The 16,885-nt window shown below is 49.4% G+C and overlaps 2 protein-coding genes, 1 non-coding gene and 1 pseudogene across 4 annotated transcripts; 1 reads left to right on the top strand and 3 right to left on the bottom strand.

The window, feature by feature from the left end:
- Positions 1–3,919: 3,919 nt before the first annotated feature.
- Positions 3,920–5,360, bottom strand: CTHT_0019750 (uncharacterized protein; the record flags this gene model as incomplete). The annotated part of the gene is made up of 2 exons (XM_006692396.1): positions 3,920–4,404; positions 4,811–5,360. 2 exons carry the CDS (start codon positions 5,358–5,360, stop codon positions 3,920–3,922), a joined length of 1,035 nt encoding a protein of 344 aa, XP_006692459.1.
- A 7,351-nt stretch (positions 5,361–12,711) lies between these two features.
- Positions 12,712–13,452, bottom strand: CTHT_0019740 (uncharacterized protein; the record flags this gene model as incomplete). Its single annotated transcript, XM_006692395.1, has 1 exon — positions 12,712–13,452. One exon carries the CDS (start codon positions 13,450–13,452, stop codon positions 12,712–12,714), a length of 741 nt encoding a protein of 246 aa, XP_006692458.1.
- A 1,033-nt stretch (positions 13,453–14,485) lies between these two features.
- CTHT_0019730 lies at positions 14,486–14,578 on the top strand. The gene is given in 2 exon segments: positions 14,486–14,524; positions 14,541–14,578. It is a non-coding gene; the product is annotated as a tRNA-Lys (tRNA).
- Positions 14,579–14,795: 217 nt separating this feature from the next.
- Positions 14,796–16,020, bottom strand: CTHT_0019720 (annotated as a pseudogene; the record flags this gene model as incomplete). Its single annotated transcript has 2 exons — positions 14,796–15,622; positions 15,738–16,020. Coding segments are annotated over 2 exons (1,110 nt in total).
- Positions 16,021–16,885: the final 865 nt, after the last annotated feature.

The following is a 16,885-nucleotide window of genomic DNA, read 5'->3' as shown; positions in this document are numbered from 1 at the left end:
GGAGGGCACCTTAGTGCTTGCTGTTAACCGGCACGACTCATTTCCAGATCCACCATTGGACATCACGTGTGAGAGATATAGCATAGATACGTGCAGCCCTACCAGGCTGGGTGGTTCAAAGTATGTAAGCACTCTTTTGATCGTGCGATATTTCTCGCCGTGGCTGAAATGTTTATGCCTTCCTTGCTCCGAGAGAGGGTTTCTGGTGATGGAACCCATTACCTTTACTTCTTAAGTATATAAGTTTGAAAAAAAAAAAAACAAGAAACAGAAGAATATAATACCCACCTCGGGTATCCATGTCCTACCTTCTCTAGCGGTTGCTACATCTTCTTCCTGGCGATACGATGTATTCTCAAGATAATAATTGCTGAGTCAGAAGTTCTCATGGTTGCACTCAGGGTTAAAACTGTGGGGAACGCCTACAATGTGACGAATCCACAACCTCCCGAGATGGTGTCGAAGTGGCGCGACCAGGTCATGGAATCTGAGAGACAGGAGTTCTCACACAGAATGTTCACTATGGTTACCAGTTGCGGTAAGCAACTGTTTGTATTGCATATTGAAGAACTCCTCGACTAAGTGGTGTTCATAAACCTCTATTTAGGTGTATTTACACTCAAGGTCTTCCTACTATATCCGTCGAAGTTATGGGTTATCGACGTAGGTGATGAGCTTTCATTGATGACAGCGATCTTTTCGTCCCGATTGGTTGTTGATTCGCTCCCTTCCCCCAAAACCCCTTCTTAATATTTCTTGGTCCTCCTTTTGCCTAGCAGAGAGACCGCAGCTGACCAGCTGTTGGTCGTAACACAGTTGCCTTCCCCAACGGGTGACTACAGGATTGAATATTACGTATGAGAACTCCTGTCTCTCAAATTCCATAGCTTGGTCGCCACAGTCCAACCCATGTCAGGAGGTCGTAGAATCGATACACTAGTTCATCGAAAACTTGCTCCCCACTTACACTTCGCCCAGAGCCAGCTTCGTTTGGGAAGTTGACATAATGTCTTTCAGACTACGAAATACAAATGAGACAATTTCTAACTTCAAACAAATATAGGTTACAAATTTGGTTGTGAGGATGAGTGCAACGTTTGCGATAAGATCTTCTCTTGAAAAAGAGAATTAGCATACTATGTACTCTCCGAGAATCTTAAGAAAGCAAAAGGAAGCAAGAGAGTCTAGAATTAGGAAAGGAGAGAGCAAGAGAGTACTATCTATATATATATGAGTGAAATAAGTCTTTTGAAGACTAGCTAAGTAATATCCGAAGGAATGACGTTAGTCTAAGACTGATCCTGCCGAACCGGTTGACCTAACTGAGCTGTCGGATAACACAGCTTCAACAACTTCCGTATGGTCATAAATTGTCCAACTCAGCGGCGTTCGGCCACAGTTGTCTTGTCGATCTAGATTAACTCGGCTATCAGATAATAGAGTCCTAACAGCCTCTGTAAAGCCACACCGTGCGGCGTAACTTAGCGGCGTTCGGCCTTCCTCGTCTTGTCGGTCTGGGTCAACCCGGTCATCACATAACAGAGTTTTAACGATCTCCGTATGGCCATTGGCTGCAGCGTAGCTCAGGGGCGTTCGGCCACGGTTGTCTTGTCGGTCTGGATCAACTCGGCCATCACGTAACAGAGTTTTAACAACCTGCGTACCACCACGCTCTGCGGCGTAGCTTAGCGGCGTTCGGCCTTTCTCATCTTGTCGGTCTGGATTAACTCGGCCATCAGATAATAGAGTTTCAACAACCTCTGTACAGCCATACTCTACGGCGTAACTTAGCGGCGTTTGGCCTTTCTCGTCTTGTCGGTCTGGATCAACTCGGTCATCACATAACAGAGTTTTAACAATCTCCGTATGGTCATTGGCTGCAGCGTAGCTCAGGGGCGTTCGGCCACAGTTGTCTTGTCGGTCTGGATCAACTTGGCCATCATGTAACAGAGTCTTAACAACCTGCGTACCACCATAGTCTGCAGCCCAACTCAGCGGTGTTCGACCATAATCGTCTTGTTGGTCTGGATTAACTCGACCCTTGAACAGCAAAGCTTTAACAACCTGCTTATTACCAAACTGTGCAGCCCAACTTAGCGGTGTTCGGCCTTCCTTGTCTTGTCGGTCTGGATCAACTCGGCCATCAGAGAGCAGAGCTTTAACAATATCTATTTGGCCACGGTTTGCTGCGTAACTCAGAGGAGTTCGACCTTTGTTGTCTTGTTGGTCTGGATCAACTCGGCCATCACATAAAAGAGCTATAACAATGTCGGCGAGGCCACACTGTGCAGCGTAACTCAGCGCCGTTCGACCTTGGTTATCTTGTCGGGTTCGATTGAATCGGCCATCAGAAAACAGAGTTTGAACAACCTCTACACGGCCACCCAACGCAGCGTAGCTCAGCGGCGTTCCACCGAACATGTCTTGCTGGTCTGGATCAACTCGGCCATCAGATAATAGAGTTATAACAACCTCCGTATGGCCATGCTCTGCAGCATGACTTAACGCCGTTCGACCTTCTTTGTCTGGTCGGTCTGGATCAACTCGGCCATCACATAGCAGAGTTCTAACAACCTCTACATGGCCATTCCTTGCAGCGTAACTCAGTGGCGTTCGACCGAACTTGTCTTGTCGGTCTGAATCAACTCGTTCATCACATAACAGAGTTTTAACAACCTCTGTACGGCCATACTTTGCAGCGTAACTCAGCGGCGTTCGTTCTTCGTAGTCCTGTCGATCTGGATCAACTTGACCTTGAGATAATAGAGTTTTAACAACCTCCACACGGCCACCCAATGTAGCGTAGCTCAGTGGCGTTCGACCGGTCTTGTCTTGTCGGTCTGGATCAACTCGGCCGTCATATAACAGAGTTTCCACAACCTCTACATGGCCATTCCCTGCAGCGTAACTCAGTGGCGTTCGACCTTCGTTGTCTTGTCGGTCTGAATCAACTCGTTCATCACATAACAGAGTTTTAACAACCTCTGTACGGCCATACTCTGCAGCGTAACTCAGCGGAGTTCGACCGAACTTGTCTTGCCGAGCTGGATCAATATCCTGGTAACGGTAAAGGAGTACCTTGACTAAATCATTGAGCCCATAGACGCCAACTATGTGAAACGCATTCTGAGATGGCACCAAATCCACCGAAGGAAGCCAAGGATAATATTTTCTGAAGTCCGAAAAGATGTCACAAAGTTGCACCACAATACTGACCCATTCCGAATTTGTCAGTAAGTCAATTAGCCGAGGAGTGCAGGCGGAACACGCAGATGCATGATATCCCCAATAGTCAACAGCATAGGTGAAGAGAGGTTTTTCAAGCCGTTTGTGCGCCTCCTCATACGTTCTGACAGGGCCACCTGAAAAGTTCTTGAACGAAAGGTATGATGCGCAGGTACTTGCGATGTCAAGATGGGCGGTCGGAAACCACCGACTCAAAGTATCCCGGAAATATTCCTGAACTGTATAGTGGACAAGTCGAATGATTTCGCTTTCTTTGTCGATAACAACGAGCCCGCAGCATGCCAAAAGCATGTCTTCAGCATCAGGAATTGCGGTTTCATCAAGCTCGTTTTCACTGTCCTTAACAGCCCACGCATACTGAACATCTATCATTTTGAGAGGACGTTTGGCGCACACGATCCAGGATAGCACATGCTGGGCAAGCTCCTTGTATCCAGCCGGTTGCCCATTGATTCGCTCCATTGCATTGTCATATGCCCGGCGTAATAGGGCAAGCTTTGGCTCATTTTCCATAGAGTCGTTTCGGAGCTCCTTCAGTGTTTTGCGGATAAGTTTTGCGCTAACCTTATCTTTCAAGGACTCGAAAAAAAGGTGAGCGAGCAGAAACCTGACTTTGTAAGTAATCAGACGCTCAATTGAATTAACAACCCATGGTTCATGGAACACTAATGACTTACATGCCATTTGCGACACTGGCAATGCAACTGATGATCTCATGTTGGAGTTCCGGGTTCTTTGAAACAGTGCGCAAGGTAGACATCCGATTGCGCATGTATCGCTCGATGTCGTCCCTCCGGGCTACTATCTCAAGGCGGGAGTGCCCATCAAAGGCTTCCACGATATCAGGTACAGGGCGGGATGTGGCCAGAATGTTGACATTACTTTCCCTCGACTGAAGGCGCAGCAATGCTTCAATGAAATTGGAACGAACACTGTCACTCATTTGGCACTCGTCCAGCGCATCAACTATAACGAAGACTCCATCCTTGTGCAGTGCGGCAACAGCATGGAACATCGCCTCAAGATCGCTCAACGATGGTTGTGATCTATGTTTCTTGTGTTGAGCATAGGCATCCATGACTGCAGGTGGGGGTGGAAACTTGTCGCTGAGTAGTTGCTTTATGAGGTTAGCGATGAGCTGCTCCACGGTTTGGTCGTCTACGCGCCGGAAGTTACAGTATAGGTATGCGATTCCAACATCATGATCTCCCAAGTTCCTTTGGAGGTAATCGATGACGGTCGATACAAGGATAGTCTTCCCAGCGCCAGGTATGCCCGGGCAGAAGAGGGTCACTGGCTTCCTTGACAGCCTGGTGGACTGATTAGCTCGAGAAAAAAACAGGAACGAGACAGGTATGAAGGAAAAAAGCACTATACCATTCCTGAAATTGAGGAGATTCTAGGAACCACTGTCCTGTGCCTTCTTGTCTTCGGCGTAGAAAATCGGCCTGTTGTGGAGAATAGTCCACTGAAGACAGCCACTGAAGTATTTCTCCATGTTTTTGGAGAGCATCAGCGGTATGTGTCTGTGAAATAACGGTATTGACGCCCTCTTCGATCCCACTCATCCGTTGTTCAATGGACCAAAGCTTCTGAACTTGGGTTTGATGGTTTCGGTTCTGATCTTCTCTGGCCTCAATCGTTTGCTGTAGAGTTTTGGTTTGAAGTGCAAGTTGATCACGTTCGAAGAGCAAGGTCAGGGTTTGGAATCGGCGATGGAGGTTTTCGACAGCTTCACGCGCTTTTCCGCCATCAAGTGCAGCCTTGAGGCACTCCCATCCAAACCTATGAGCATCTGCCCGCTTTTTTATCTTGGCGAGCAAACGCTGTAGTTCATCTTCACAGGCAGACAAGAGGATAGCGGTGTCCGCATCATGCTCTGGATCAAGCTCAGAAAGCAATGCTGAAGAATCCTCTTCGAAAGCGTTTGCAAATTTCGGGTCCGAGAGAAGATTATGGACATGTAGTAGGATGGTCTTGAGGGCCGCTACTTCGAGAATGAAACTTTTTGCCTCCGCCTTAGCATCCTTCCAGTTGTTATAAAACTTGAAGGCATACTCCAAGATTTGGCCGGCCACTCCGATGACGCCAACAATACCAGTAGGATCAAGCATGATGATACCAGTGATGCCTTTGTGAGAGTATAATAAAGTGTAGCAGAGCAGTATTTGAGAGGGTCAGATGGTGAAGGATATATACAAGGAGAAAATATGATGCAGGAAAGAGACAACGCTGTGGAGGGACTGAGTGAGAAGTGTCCTCAGTAAGGAGGAAAGATTGAAATCGCAAAAACCGATATAGCCAGACAGTGCGAAGCGTCCTTGCGGGTTTGTTAACTAAAGCGTTTGCAGCATTATGGTTTTTGCCATAGGCTCCAGAGAGCTTTGGGGGATAAGAGAGCCAGGAAGAGGTTCAGATTTATGCCCATATACTTAATTGCCATGACGGTGCGGGGTCAGGCTAAATCATAAGCGTAAGGCAGTCGAAGCAATATATGGCAGAATTCCTGCACAGTTTTATGACCCAAAAACGTGCTCTTGTTCGCGGCAGACGCATCAACACAACCCTGAAGCTGCAACCCCGAAATCCTACTGCTTGGCTTGGCTTGCTGCACACCACCCACAAGTCACAACGAGACTACTTTGCCAGGTCTTGCAAAAGGCCGCATAGCCCCTTTTTTTATCAGAGAGATAATTGCTGTTCGAAGCCCAGCATGTATAATCTACCGAATATTTATAAGAATTTGAGCGGCCATTCACGGCAATCGAGGGAAATAACATAGAAGAGCCGACAATCTTCGCCACGTTGGCATCTAATGACTAATCGCGATTGATGATAGTTGTGATGTTACAGTAGAGGTTAATGGAAGGTTGAGGCCTCCTTCCCTAACTACCTCTGACTTCGGATATTCCAATCTCCCCACAAAATAGCAGGATTTTACAACTTTTTAGATGGCACTGGCTGACTTAACATCAGGATCTCGAAGTTTCTTATATGACACTGGCTAACTTTAATCTTCAGTTTACAGGGCCCAGCTAGCATGAGCTGGCAGGGGCCTGCACTTGGCCATGCGCCGAAGAGGGGCAAAATAGAAGAGTCACGTGAGACGGTCCGGTAAAACAAGCATTGCAGTCTGGAACGACACTGTCTCAATTGGGCTTTGTATTTTAAGATACTGAAAGTTGCAACCATCATCTCTATCTACATAAAATTTGAACTAACGAATCAGGGGTGAAGTGTGCAGTCAACATGCCTACAAAGCCTAACTTGCTACTAACAACCTATCTCGCCCTAGTGTATAGTAAGCAGCAGGCAGATCTTGCTTTTTGCACCTTCTCTTTACTGCTACGTTGAGCCTGGAAGCTTAGTGTTGGTGAACATGGTGTGAACGTCAGACCGTGAAACTGGTGAACTTAGCTGCTCCAGTGGTTGTGTTCTCGTTCGTGCATCTGACCGTCTCGTTGACATTGAGGACATGGGAAGGCTTCGTCGAAAACTCTTTTCTGAAAGTGCCTTTGCTGGCTATGCTTTGTTAGTCTGCTACACTGTGCAAACTCCTCGTTGCAGAGCAAGCATATCCATTTGAATATTCCGTTGCAGATATCGGTTCCCTGCTCTTTGTGTCGGACACTTCATTGAGAAGATTGTCCTGCGTCATCTTCAAATCATTGAGACAGACATTTATATGCCTTAAAAGTGGGTTGTGAAAGATGCTGGGCCCGTCATTAGCCCCCGATATTGCTATTCCGAAGAGATTGCTCGATCCGTGCAACTTGAGATGCGCGACGTTGTGGCATGGGCTTGTATAGATTTGAAGATACATGTCGAAAGTCTTCCATCGATTGTCCTAGTGCCCTCCTCTGATCGGCTTCCTTAAAATACTTTTCTCGTTTCTCCTCCATAAGGTTTCAGAGCCTTAGTGCTAGGCCATGGTATTGGTTATATATCCTCTTGATCTCTATTGACTTTGCGCCAATTTTTTCTTGTTTGCTTAGCATTCTTTCCGGAGGTTTTGGACATCCTGTTGATTGTTGAGTTGCTCGACCTCGTCAACAGTCGAAGAGATGGGCGCAAGCTCATATCGAGTTAGGCCCGCTCGGCGTTACGCCAGGTGGAATTCGTCATTCTTGCCTGCCGCGTTATGACCTTTCCTGAAAAGAAAGTCAATGAACTCCTTTGCGACATGGATCACTGTAGATATCGGCAACATTGGTACCGTCCATGACCAGTAACTGATAGTAGACAATTACTATGGCCATAAGACCTTCGCGTTGGTGCTAAGTAGACTTTATGGTAAGCACAGTATATACATACTGTTCCTATTGTGGATCTACTGGCTTGGACACTATAATCTCCGCTTACCCTAGCGTTACGGCCCTTCTTGATGGCAAACCCGGAAAGGGTGCTCCAAGAAAATTACCTGCCTCAACACATCCGCCTACAGTTAATGCCCGTTATTTTTCGTCTGGTGCTCCTATATATTGGGGGTTCTGGCGATTCAGGGTCTCAATGAGAGACTTGAATGGCGTCTTAAACACATCATCATAGACAACAAACTAACAAATAAGCTATAAGACACAGCATCTAGCAGGCGACAGGAAAAACAGCAAAACTAGCGTTACACACTCAAATGTCAGCATCCATATATATAGTGAAATGAGGTTGCCATACAACGGTTTGCTCGCTCCCAGCAGCCGGCTGCGAGAGTCAGAATTATCTCTCTTGTTCTATCGTGATTGTAGCAGCAAGGCTTACTTGTTTCGGGTTCTCGTGTGCTGAAGGAGTTGGATGTGAACTTAGTTATAACGGAGGCCATTTAGAAAACCAGTCTGAACAAAAGTTCGGCCAGAATCAGCGTTATGTGGATATCGATCCGAGCGTTTGGGTTACAGGGCTATTTTCTGCATGACTCCAATGCATGTCCAGAGATACAAGAAGGTCCTTAGCTATTACTCCTAACTTATCAATGGTTAAGGTTGGATCAAGCTCGAACCCCATGGTTGCTTGCAGGATAAGATGCTACCAAACTACAGTCAGTGAATAAATGTTATATTTAAAAAATAGGATAATTGCCTTTCGACTTAGTGATTTCGGCGACTGGCCGGTCCATTGATGTGCCTGGCTCCTATCTCAATCCCCATTTGTTCTGTTCTTCAGGGTGCCTCCGTCTCATGTCCCGTAAGGCTGTACTGTCAGCCTTTGTTACAAAGTGTTTTAGACTTCGGCTATATACCGCGTGGCTCCAAGCATCTGGACGGTTGTAACCTCGTGTTGTTCGAGTGCTGGGCAGTCATTACCAGAAGTTCTAATGCAGCGTCTCAGAAAGACTTTCTAGACAGTCTTGGTACACGTCTTATAGCAGTAGATCTCTAAATAGACCTGCTCGAGAGAATGTTGCATGCATTCCGACGTCTAGCTGGTTTCAATTTTAGTTAACATAACTAGGGGAAGGGTAATGCCCGATAAGAGAGTAATACTCACTCGCTAACTTTTGCCAAAGACGGGTACACCTTTTTTCGAGTTCGACGGTATACTCTTCTCCATTCAACTTGGGTTCTGGAGAAACTACTGATAGTCTTTATCTTCACAGCGTTGCATCTCGTGTTCTTTATAGATTTCAATTAGCGGAGATGGAAATAACTTTAGCAGCGTACCGTAATCCCGGTATCTTTTGCCTGTACGTACTGCTCACAAAATCGAGCAAGTGGCTCATCTGCAATTCAGAATTCGCTGGAAAGCCTCGGAAAATTCATACGCAGAAATAAAATCCTACCTATCTGGGCTGCTTGACTTTGTAGCGCTCTTTGTTGCCGTTGGCCATGTTGTTGGCGTTTTGGATCACGATCCAGCACACAAATCGGTTGCAACGGCATTGCTATGCCCCTTGCGACACGGTCGTTGCTGTCAAGCGCCTTCCCATCGATTCTTCCGTTCGACTCCGTTTGGTACGCTATCGCTAACAGTCAGAGCAAAGGGATTCGTTTTTAGCTGCCGATAATTGTTTTTTCTGGGCGCAAGTGTAAATGCCGCTGCTGGCAGCCCCTGGGAGCCGCGTTCCAAGCCCGCGGGACCGACTGGCAGGACTTGGAATTTCTACCTCCGTTCGCAGCCTGACAACGAGCTATTTCCCGCACTAGATTATGGGATCTGCCAGCTCGTATCCGAGATCCCACAGAAAGCACTAAAGGAGATCAAAGCTTTTTTCTCCATGATGTTCCTTAACGTGATCAGGCAGGGGTTGAGCCGGCGGCAGCGGTCGGGGGTCCTACAGGAACTCTCGATCGCAGAGTTAAGTGACACCCTTAGCTTCGCACAACAGTTCGCGGTACTTGCTGCTTTTAACTCTAATTTAGGAAGTTCAAGTGCCCTCCTCCTCAGAGTCCAGGTTGGGGAAACCTGTAACGGGTGACTTGGTCTGGTGCAGGCAGGGATCGGCAATGGGTCAAATGGGTTAGACGATGGCCGTTGACGATGTGGAGTGCACAAAGAAGTCAATTAATACGTGTAACAAACTTGGTCCTCAGTGTCCTTGTGTTAGGAAGAAGAAGAACCAAGAGAAGCCCTTCATTGTGTCGGGCTAGCTTCCTTTATAGAATCCTATTGCCCTTGTGAGTGCCTCGGCCTTCCAGGCTTTTTATAGGTCTCGTCCTCCTGCCTCAGCCCTCTGGCTCATTCAATCGTGTGGCTCCATCTATCTTCCGGGATCAATCATGTATTTGTGTCGTTCCCAACCATTCTATCTCTGGTGTGCCTTGTGTTGGCAGTCGGGTATACCCCTTTCATTGGACTGCCGTCTCCGTGTGACAGAACCAGCCTTAATATCGTTAGGGCTTCATTGCCCATCATTGCTTAGCCTTTCTGGGCTCCTGGAACACTCGTCCAGTTAGATAAACGGGTTCAGATCTCGTCGGCTACATCAGCCAGCGAACGACCACGGGTTCTGATTTGGGCCGTGGCAGGTGCCGGCTGTGGAAAGAGTAACGGTACCAGGGCCTCGAACAAGAGCAATAGTAAGATACCATTGACAAGCTGCAAAACACAGGCAAAGAACAACCTCACGCCGCCGGACGTGAGCCGACTGAGCTTGAGATAATGTCAATGAGATAAAATGGTACTCGAGCTGGTGTGAGGTGTGTTTACTGCCGGCAAGGAGCGAGAAGCAGCTCGGTCTAAACCAGCTCGTCGGCGCGATTTGCCTTCCCCAATTAAGTAGGTCTATTTCCCTCAAGAGCAGTTTCTTCATTTACTTCTTGTTAAAGCCTGAGTGACCATCACTTGCTCAATCTACGGCAAGCTTCGTCCTGAAAAAGGGAATAAAGAGGAAAGTAATGGCATTTGTCGTCAGAACGACGCATGTTTTCTGTACATTTTTGGCTTGATCCCCCGGGGCTGGGCCTCATGATCGATTCTAACAAGACAAAGGTCTTCTATATTCCCCCCTGAGGCTGGGGCAAAGTGAGCAGGTTCGATTCTGCGAAGATTTCCGCACAGGTGGAAGGGGTGTATTTTTCCCCTGGTAAATCCATCAAGTGGCTAGGAGTCTCGCTGGACCTTAAGCTCAGCCCTGCGGCGCGGGCGGCCGAGAGGACGTCGGTGACGGCTGTGGTGGTGGGTTTGGTCAAGCGCCTGTCTAACGCGAGAGCCCGGGGTTCCCCCCCGCGGCCGGCCCAAACATCTCCAGTGCGGTCGTCGCCCCCTTCCTTGTGTGCGGCATGGTCCAGCTTGATACCGGCCCACAAAGGGCTGGGGTCAATGGCCGGTTGGTCGCATCCAGGTTCACGTCGGTTGGTCATCTCTCACCAAGGTTGCAAACACAGCACAGAGGGTGATATTCCCGGTGTGGGGGACAATACCAACCCCTTGGCCCTGGTGGCTTGCCGGCCTCTGCCCCGAGTACCTGCTGGACAGAGAACGGGCACGGTGGAAGAACCGCATTGTGATGCTGCTAGCTAATCACCCTCTGCAGGTGAGGCTTGCACGACCCCCTTTACCGCGGCCGGTCCCGTTTGCACCAGGCAGCCTCTGGTCTTGACGCCAGACGCCAGAGAGAGCCCAAACTCCCAGGCGCTAGAGCGTGGCTCGGCCTCTCTCTCGACCCTCCCAAGAGGTGCCGAATGCCTTGCTCAGACATGCGTAGATAATGGCGGGTTAACAAACCTTCCTCGGCCCTTTGGGATGGACAAATAGCAAAGCCCTTTCTCGAAAGATTCTCTCAGCAGTGTCTCTCCTGTTGACTAGCAAAGGCCTCGGGCTATAGAGACTTCTTGGCGTACCATGTGCGGTTCAACTACCCCCTGTGAAGGCGATAAAGCAGTGCCCCTGCGGCAGAGTAGAGTCCAGAGGTCACTTCTTCTCCTGCCCCCTCACTGCCTTCAACAACCCGCTCGATAGCAGGCTGGGTCCGCGGGCCTTCTGGTCTTCTTTCGAACTATATAGGCCTAGATCCTCTCAAGTCGAGCTCTGGGGCCTGGGATGCCGCCACGGGACGCCCTATCTCGACCTGGAGATCCCTTCGCTCCCACTGCGCACCCAACGCCAGCCCCACAGGAACGGCGACTCCGACGCCGATTCCCCGGGGTCAGAGTCGCAGATAGAGATCCACATCCCGAGATCGTGCAAAGGTAACCCCCACTTAACCCAGGATACACAACCCCCACCCCCTTGCTCACACTGGTTTTGCCCCCGTGCGGGCTTTTCTTCCGGTGTTACTTGTATATAGATTAGTTAAGTAGCTGTTACTTGCCGTCGTCGTGGGCACGACCTTGCACCCTCAGGGGTGGACCGGTTGATATATGATATGCTTGTTAACGATTAAATGTTCTACACACGGAAGGAGGGTTGAAATGGTGGCTTATATCATTGTTGTCACACGGTTACGGCAGTTCAAGGAAAGGGGTATACCGACTGCCAACACAAGGGACACCAGAGATAGAATGATTGTGAACGACACAAATACGTGGTTGATTCTGGAAGATATATAGAACCACACGACCGAATGAGCCAGATGGTCGAGGCAGGAGGACGAGACCCCTGAATAGCCTGGAAGGCCGAGGGACTCACAAGGGCAATAGGATTCTATAAAGGAAGCTAGCCGGACACAATGAAGGACTTGGTTTTTTCCTTCCTTAACGCAGGGACACTCAGGACAAACAAAGATTAATACACGTGTCAATTGACTTCGTTGTGCACCCCACATCCTCAGTGGCCATCACCCATTTGAACCATTGTTGATCCCTGCCTGCACCAGACAAAGTCCCCCGTTACAATAGTAAACAAGAGGAAAGGAAACAAGTGTACTGTGCAAGCCGTTGACCTACTTGCCATACATGGAATGCCCTTAGAAGCGAACGCCAGAAGTTTTCGCTACTGCATGACAATTCCTTTGACCAAACATGTTAAAGGAGTGTAACATGTTCCATCTCTGCTCTCAAAATCTTTTGTATCGTTGCACCTATTGGTCACTCATTAACCCTTGTCGATGGTGATTCTTTCAGGACGTTCAACCAAGTAAACAGGGACCTGGTTCCTCCTAATATCAGAATCAACAACGAAGTCATTAAATAGGGTGTTGGTGACCATGATCACGTTAGGACGGCCAAGAATCTGCAAAATCTCCTGCTCTGTGATCTCGTGGATCGAGACCGGACCAGCGCAGCCTTGTGTCTGACGAAGCTTTGTGCATTTGGCGACGAACCAGGTTTCATTCATCTCTACCTCGTCTAGATCAGGCTCGATACCCCAACGAAAACAATTGAAATCCCCGTTGAGGGGGAACACGACAACACTATGTTTTCCGTTGGGTCCGGCGATGGTGAACATCTCGAGTGGCACACCTTTTGCGTCCGCTCGGGCAATGTCCGCGCCAGGCGCTGCCCGATAGGTCTGAATGGAGAGTGTCATTGACTCAGCTTTGTTGCGGCCGATGTCAGGCGAGCCGGTCAGGAAGTCGACCCGACGCCAAGTGTCGTTGAGACCGTCTCGGGCAAGCCAGGAGGTCGAATGATTGCTGTGGTCGAGTTTTGCTACGATCCGAAAGCGATTAGGGGCTTCAGCTGGGCCAATAGCATCACCGAGGTGTGTTGGGTGTAGTTTGCCCGGGCCATATAACTGGAGTGGCTCGGTGTTGTGGCCGTCGTAGGCTGTCTCCGGGAGGAGGATAGGGTCAAAAGCCTGGAGGTTGGCAAGAACGGGGACAGAACAATTCATAGTGGTTGCTGATGTGGCGAATGAGCCAGACAATAGATGATAAGAAGTTTAAAGTCGGAGACGATATCTAGCATAGAACGAAGTGTGTGAATATGCCCAACACCCCAACACGATAGTACCTTGAAAGGTGGATCTGTCGAGTGGAGGACGATTGTAATAATAATAATGGCGACTTATAATCAAAACAGAACAGATCAGGAGAAAATCGGGATTTATATACAAGAGCCTAAACTTAAGATAACTTTGAAGGATCGAAGTCGAGTTCCCGTATAGTTACGGAGATGGGAATGGACAAGGACAATGGCCATGAACAGCTGAAGATCTTTTACTCAACTGAGAAGTACCAAAGAACATGTCACAAGGTCTTGAAATGATAAAGGAGATTAAGCGCAGCAAACTCTCCAGGACTTTCGACATGTCTTTGTAGCCCGGGGTGAATGTGTGCTTGGCATCCGGACCCGTCGCATCCGAAGAATAGCATGGGAGGGCTTCGAGACACCGAGGCCTGGCCTTTGTTCTGTGCTGGCGTTTGAGCCTTTTCTTGGTATCCCATCCCTCATATCTTCAAATCTTGCAATCGAAGATGGGAGTTTGCCTGCTATTGATCATGGGTATATCATATCCCATCAGAATCACTGTCCATGCGAAGGACTCACGGCAATCACTGACGGGCAAGTGGATTAAAGGGTAATATTGGAAGAATGTCCAAACGTGGAATTCATTTCATAGCTCGCTCCCTCCATGTGGCAATATGCCTAGTAGTCGTTCCTCCAGGGGCTGGTGTTTACGATCGGCAACTTCCTGGGTCGACCACGGCGACCGATTCAGCTGATTTGCACCCGAGACGGTCCGTTCCGGTCCGTTTTGGCACCATCCTCCGACCCACATCACTAAATCCCGTGACATCTCCACAGACGCGCCCCCAAAACGCGAAGAGGTCCACCCCAAAGTTCCACGGAGGTAGAAAATTTGCCAGTGCAGTCCAAAGAAAAACTCTGCGCCGAAGGCAATATCTTCACCAAATACAGCGGGCGCCCGGCTAGCTCAATCGGTAGAGCGTGAGACTCTTAAGGATATCAAGATCTCCGTCATCTCAAGGTTGTGGGTTCGACCCCCACGTCGGGCTCAATTCCCGATGTCAACAGACACTTCTCTTTTGTCTTTTTTCCCTCTTTCTCTGCTTTTCCTATTATTATATTCCTTGGTCTTCCCTTTGTCTATACGCTAGAATCGGGACGATGATCAGCAGAATACAAAATAGCTCTATTCTTATGTGCGGGGCCAATGTCCCATGGATGATGACAGCATTCCTTCGAAGACATGACACTCTCCTACCTTTGTCCTTATTGACCATCCGCGACCCTCTCCCCCTTTTCTTTCTTGTTCAACAAATTCCCTAACGAATCCGACCTCGGCGGCGGACTGACCCTATCCGGCGTGGGCAACTCGACATTCTCCGCCGGCACCTTATTCCCCTTACCCTCCTGCCTTGACACACTCCTGTCTTCCTTCGGCACATTATCCGCCGGCAACTCCGCTCTGAATCTCGCTAACCCCCCTCCCTTCCTCGATCGAACATTCGGCTCCTCCGCATCCAGCTCCCGCGGACTAGGCGGCGGCTGTTGATGCTGCTGGTGGTGATGGAACCCATACTGGAAAGCAGACCGCCAGCTCCCCATAGACCCGATCGTCGCTGGCGGCGGCGGGGGGTAATTCTGCTGATCGGCCCATTCCACGCGCCCTGTTGCATTGGCTTCGTCATCGCTTGCGGGTGGCGGGTTGGTATCGATGTCGCCGAACGACTGTCTGCGGCCTCTTCTTCTGCGATTTTTGTCGCCACCGTTGGTGCTTGTTCCGCCGCGCGAGGAGGACTTAGCGTAGCCGCGCCGACGGACGGGTTGGCAGAGGAGGTAAAGCACCCCGAGGAGGACGAGCAGGATGGGGATGCCTATGCCGAGACCGATACCGAGACCGATTTTGAGGGTTTGGTTGGAGGCTGAAGAAGAGGAAGAGCGGGAGGGAATAGCGGTGGCAGTCGCGATGGTGATCCAAAGGGAGGGGGTCGCGCAGCAGGAGGTGGCTTCAGGGCCACAACAGAACTTGACGGCACCAGTGCGGGCGTCGAAGCTGGAGGGGCAGGGGAGTAAAGGAACCACACCCAGATCTTGTTCTGTTTGGAGGTAGGTGTCAGTAAGCAGTTCCACATGATTGTTGTCGGAATGGCGCACACGCACGTTTGCTCGAACAAAACTTAATACACGGCGCGCCCCAGTTTTTATCTGTACAACCCTGCTGGGTCATGAGATTATTCAGGCCGGGGCTGAGGCAAAGCCCGTTAGTCAGGCACTGGTCGGTCTTGCGACAGCACCAGGTCGCGGTGTCTGATGAGCCAGATAGGCATGGTTGTTGATCTGGGTCCTCATTCCCCCATGTGTCGTAGCACTTTGTTTCAGCGGCACAGGTGCCCTGCCATGGTAGCACGCTCGCACCCGTGAACAACAGCCAGAGCAGGTTGTTCGGATGTGGTGAATATGATGATGATAATGGAGAAGTTAATCTGCGCGTCATGCTTTGGGTTCTTGATTATTCTACCAAGGATGCCCCGGGAATTTGGGTTTGGAGAAGACGTCAAGCGTCAGACGATTCAGAAGAAGGCAAGGTGCTGATATGCAGGCCCTACGGGTTACTGCTGGCATTGGGGTACCTCATGCCACAAACGCCGGGGAAGCAATCATAGATAACATGTCTTTGCCGACAGATTGCGGAAGTACAAATGTGATCGGCGGCGCGGCGATCGAAATGGAACAGACATTCACACGCGGCTGTTTGGGTCTGCTTGGGGTACTTAGGTGCTTGGCCATGTGGTGTGTGGTTGGCTGTGGCGCAGTTTATCCCATTCTTTCGAGCATCGTGTGAGGTACTTAATTCGTCCAACCAACCAAAACAACCTTGCTTGATTCCGGGACTTATCCCGTTTCGCTTGTCCGGCTGCACCCTCCTCTGCACACAAGCACCAACAGTCGCAGTGTGGGCCAGGGCTTGATGATGAAATGGAATGGCGAAGGCGATCCAGCCGTAGGATTTAGCCGCCCGTTCATGATGCATCTAACATCTGCAGTAGTGAGAGGAAGGCTGTTGATCTATATTTTTTGAAGACAATTACCCGCAACATTCGTCTTGGTGTTACCATAGGCTAGATCTCGAGGTCGCAGCTGTTTGACCTTGTGGCCTGTGGCTTTGTCGATCTGTTCCATCTCACGCGCCACGTTTGTGTAACATCAATGGCCCACTTACCTTACCACTCTGAGAAGAATGGTTCATTTGTGCTTGTGTGCTGCCGTTGTTTCTATGAATCCCTTGCTGCGAACTTTTCAAGTAAACTATTCAGCCAATCGGTCTTGGCCCCTCCCGGCAACCTTTTCCCCCGCTTTTT

Source organism: Thermochaetoides thermophila, assembly GCF_000221225.1.
Source record: "Thermochaetoides thermophila DSM 1495 unplaced genomic scaffold scf7180000011815, whole genome shotgun sequence".
NCBI lineage: Eukaryota > Fungi > Ascomycota > Sordariomycetes > Sordariales > Chaetomiaceae > Thermochaetoides > Thermochaetoides thermophila.
The sequence above is the reverse complement of the archived record's forward strand: the minus strand, read 5'-3'. Positions and strand labels throughout refer to the sequence as shown.